Source organism: Benincasa hispida, chromosome 12 (genome assembly GCF_027475165.1).
Source record: "Benincasa hispida cultivar pf3 chromosome 12, pf3_genome.v1.1, whole genome shotgun sequence".
NCBI lineage: Eukaryota > Viridiplantae > Streptophyta > Magnoliopsida > Cucurbitales > Cucurbitaceae > Benincasa > Benincasa hispida.
In genome coordinates, this window is record NC_143489.1 from 29862500 (window position 1) to 29867094 (window position 4595).

The 4595-nt window shown below is 29.1% G+C and overlaps 1 protein-coding gene across 1 annotated transcript; it reads right to left on the minus strand.

Annotated features, from left to right (window-relative positions):
- Positions 1–479: 479 nt before the first annotated feature.
- LOC120092524 (Plant invertase/pectin methylesterase inhibitor superfamily protein) lies at positions 480–1640 on the minus strand. The gene has a single exon (XM_039050633.2). It carries the CDS (start codon positions 1455–1457, stop codon positions 825–827), a length of 633 nt encoding a protein of 210 aa, XP_038906561.1. The 5' UTR covers positions 1458–1640; the 3' UTR covers positions 480–824.
- Positions 1641–4595: the final 2955 nt, after the last annotated feature.

A 4595-nucleotide genomic window follows, 5' to 3' on the forward strand; every position in this document is an offset into this window, starting at 1 on the left:
TTTAACTAACCCATTTTTTTTAAATCATTTGAGTTATCAAGTTGGCAATCCGGCACGTTGATAGCATTTGTCAATTAACTTTGTTTTGATGTAACTAAAATTGTTTAACCACAATTTTTCTCTCTTATTCTTTGAAAATATTTTTTTTTTGTTTTTTTTTTTCTTGTTCCGTGGTTAAGGTTCCCACAAAAAGATACTGCTCGTTAATTAATTTATCTTGTGCGAACTGAACCAACCAACCACTCAAAAAGCAAAAGCAGAAAAGCGCGAAAAAATAATATGCTTCTCTGAATAAAGCTGTTTAGAATTTCGAATTAATTTGGTAGAGAAATTAAATTATGCAACAGAATTGGACTATTAGTTAGAATTAATAGAAGATCTAGATTGAATGTATGAGAGAACGAAAACTGAGAAGATTATGAACAGTGAACAACTGCAGCGAAAGAATAAGAAGAAGAAGAAGAAGAAGAAGCATTGAATTCAAAGCAAGAAAGGCATTGGAACACTATATAACTAATAATTAACACAAAATGCGAATTGCTTCCTTCTCTTTCTTTCATTCTGAAACTATGAAAGAAGGAACCAGCAGCAGAGCAGAGTTGAGCAGAGCAGTACACAGCAGCACACAAATTATCAAAACCAAAGCAAAAGAAATTTTCAGTTTCTCACTCCAGTAACAAATTTACATCTCTCTCTCTCTCACACTGTTAATTAAATACAGAAGCAAACTATTCATATAATTTCCAGAGATTGTTCAATTTCTCATCCAATAATCCAACTATATATTCAGAATATATGATTCAGAAAGCCTACCGATTGATTAATCATGGAATCCTTTTCTCCACGAAGCTGTTCACCAGCGCTAGAGCATTACTGGTGTGCTTCTTCACCTTCTCCGCCTTTGCGCACACATCCTCCTTCATCGGTCCATCCGCCACATCCTCGAATCCATCCGTACACGTTTCTTGATCCGTTAGCGCTGCGCTCATCCACGTCTGCACGTTGCTCATCTGGAACTTGAACGACGGCGCGTCTACGTCGTTGATCTGCCGCATCTGCTTGAGCGAGCCACGAATCTCATCCACGGCGTCGTCGAAGTTCGTGAAGCAGTCGTGAAGCGCGGACGCGGCTCTGTGGTCGGCGCCAAAGTCGCCGACGTGAGATAAATTGGACACATAAGCGGCCATTCTGCGGGAGTTGGCGAGGCTGATGGTAATGGCGATACGAGTGAGCGAGGCCGGGTCCTGCTGAATGTCGTTGGCGTAGCGAGAGAGCGAAGTGTAGCAGACGTCGGGATAGAGAGTAATGCCGCAGCTACTGCGGATGAACTCGGTACAATTGGCGGTGGCGTTGGCGGAGATTCCGGCATCGTCGGCGGCGGCGGCGGGAACCGGGCAGAGGAGAAAGAGAGTGGCTGCGAATAGGAGAGAGAGGATAAGAGGCCGTTGGGGTTTCATTGTTTTCTTTTGGATTAAAGAACTAATCGGTCAAATTTTTCACAACAGAATTTGGCTTAGCGTTTTGCGTGCCAGAGCTCGGTTCACGGGAGGGCTTTATGTAGGCACTTGAACTACCGAAATTACCATACTATCCATCACCCTTCCACAATATTACGGATTTGCCCTTTCTCCCTTCCATCTGTCGTCAATTGTTTGAAAGCGGATTCGATGCTGATTTAATAAATAATAACGATTTTAATTTTGTTTGTTTTTTTCCTAAATTTTATATTGCATTTTTCAGTTTTTTAAATAAATACCTTAACATTTTAATCAAATTCTTTTAAAAAAAAAAATCTAAAAAAAAAACATATTTTTTTCTTTAAAATTAATATTTAGAGTTTTTAAAATTTAGCTGAATTTTTTTAAAATATCAATAAAAAATAATTAAGAAAACATAGAAACTTGTAATTGTAAATAATATTAATTTTCAAAACTCAAAACAAAAAATTTGGGCTCCGTTTGATAGTATTTCATTTTTTTTATTTTTGGTTTTTGAAAATTAAGTTCATAAACATTACTTTCACTTTCAAATTTCTTTTTTTGTTATCTACGTTTTAGTAATTATTTAAAAAAATAAGCCGAATTTTGAAAATCATTGTACTTAATAAATATACAAATCATTATAAGAAATGAAGAGACAATGAGCTTAATTTTCAAAAACAAAAACCAAAATGAAATGGTTACCAAATGGGGTCTTCATTTTTTGTTTTTGGTTTTTTAAAAGTAAACTTATAAACACTGCTTCCACCTCAAAATTTGTTCTTTTATTATATTTTTCACCAATTGTTTGAAAAATCAAACCAAAATTTGAAAATTAAAAAAAGTAGTTTTAATTTTTTTTTTTTTTTTTTGGTTTTTGGAATTTCGCTAAGAATTCAATCATTGTACTTAAAAAATATGCAAATCATTGTAAGAAATTGATAGGAAATTGATTAAATTTTCAAAAACCAAAAACAAAAAACAAATGCCCCATTTGGTAACCATTTCATTTTTTGTTTTTAGTTCTAGGAAATTAAACCTATTTCGTTTATATTTCTTACAATGATTTGCATCATTTTTAAATACAATGGTTGAATTCTTAGCTAAATTCTAAAAACAAAAATAATTTTTTGAAAGTGACTTCTTTTTAGTTCTCAAAATTTGACGTGGTTTTTTTAAACTATTGATGAAAAGTAAATAACAAATAAATAAATTTGAAGATAGAAATAATATCCATAGAATTAATTTTTAAAAACAAAAATAAAAGATAAAATAATTAACTTATTGATTACCAATCCAAGTCCAAATAATTATCAAAGATATGAATCTAAGTCTTATTTTTTTATTACACTTTATTAGGTATCTGACATATAAATTAAACATAAACATGAGACTAAGTTGTAAAAAATAAATCTATTATTCATAGGGGGCATTATATCATTATACTTAAATAGTTATTATGTGTGTGTACATGTGATTAGTGATAATTAAAAGTATTATCTCTCTCTTTTTATGAAGTAAAAAATGATTGACCTAAAACTTTAATTATCAAGCTATTAATTTTCTGGACCAATTTCTCCTTCATTTGAGGTTGTATTAGTAGAAAAAGAAAATGATTGTTCCATCAATATAGTTTAATTTTAATTTTGAGTCATTTGTACTTGGTCCTGAATGTCCACGTGTGTTGTACCTTTTGTGCAAACTTTCAATTTATAAGGACTCTTTTTTGAGTAATTTATAAGGATCATTTTTTAAGTCTTAGACAAATTTCAAAAACCAACTGAGAGTCCTTTTTGTTATGTGTTTTAAATTTGGATGACATTCTAAAAATATTTTTCCTCATTATCTCAAATTAATATTTAATGAAAATTGAGGTGTTTTTATAATATATAAATTATATAATCAGAAGTTAACCCATTTTTTTTAAAATTGAATGACGACGGTAAGCAACAAACGGTTGTAAGGTAATTAGGTAAATAATGTTTGAAATATAAGAATACAGGTTCGCATTAACCATTTTCTTTCTTTTGGACAAAAACATTTTCTTAAATGTGTTGGTTTGTTTTTTCTTCTATTTTTTTCATTTTCTGATTTGATAATAATATTTTAGTTGTATGTATATAAAAGATGAAAGGTTTGGACTGGGTTGCTATTTGTGCAATAAAAATAAATAAATAAATAAGGCTATTTTTTAATCATTTTGTTTTTTTTTAAAAAAAAAAAAAAATTAAGTCTATGAATATTATTTTCATTTCTAAATTTCTTCATTTGTTATCTACTTTTCACCAATTGTTTGAAAAACTAAGTCGAATTTTGAAAACTAAAAAAAAAGTAGCTTTCAAAAGATGTCTTTGTTTTCGAAATTTGGCTAAGAATTCAATCATTGTACTTAAGAAATGTACAAATTATTACAAGAAATGTGGATAAAATAGACTTAATTTTTAAAATAAAAATAAAAAATAAAAAAATCACCAAACGAGGCCAAAATTAACAATAAAAAGGTAGATTGAAACCTAGTTTTTTTTTTTTTTTTTTTTGAATATTTTATACATTTCATTCATGGTATAAAATGTTGATGTTGGAAAAATATTTCCATTATATTTTTTTACACTATAATGAAATGTTAATTTACCTCTTATATTAATGTCGAATTCATAGAAATGTAAAAATATATCACATATCACCATAAATTTAAACTTCATTTGGTAACGATTTTGTTTTTAAAATTTATGTTTGCTTTTTCCCCTAAATTCTATACTATAGTTCTCATATTTTTTTTAATATGTTCTTTTTCTTAGATTCTAATAACAGAAACAAGTTTTTTTTTTTAAAAAAAAAAATCTTTTAGTTTTTAAATTTTAACTTGATATTTTAAAATATTAATAAAAACTTGATAGGTGAAATTAATATTTAAAAGTTTAAATTTAAAAATAAAAAATTAAACGCTTATCAAATGGAGCTTAATACTCTTCATTTGAGCTAGTGTTGTGGTTTTTCTCTAAATTTTTCTTCATTTTTTTTAATGTTAACCTAAGGCAATTTATTTCTGAAACTTGACAGAGGAACTTAACTACAGGCAGTTATAGGACAATGAAAATTTTCAGCTAAGGTTAATAC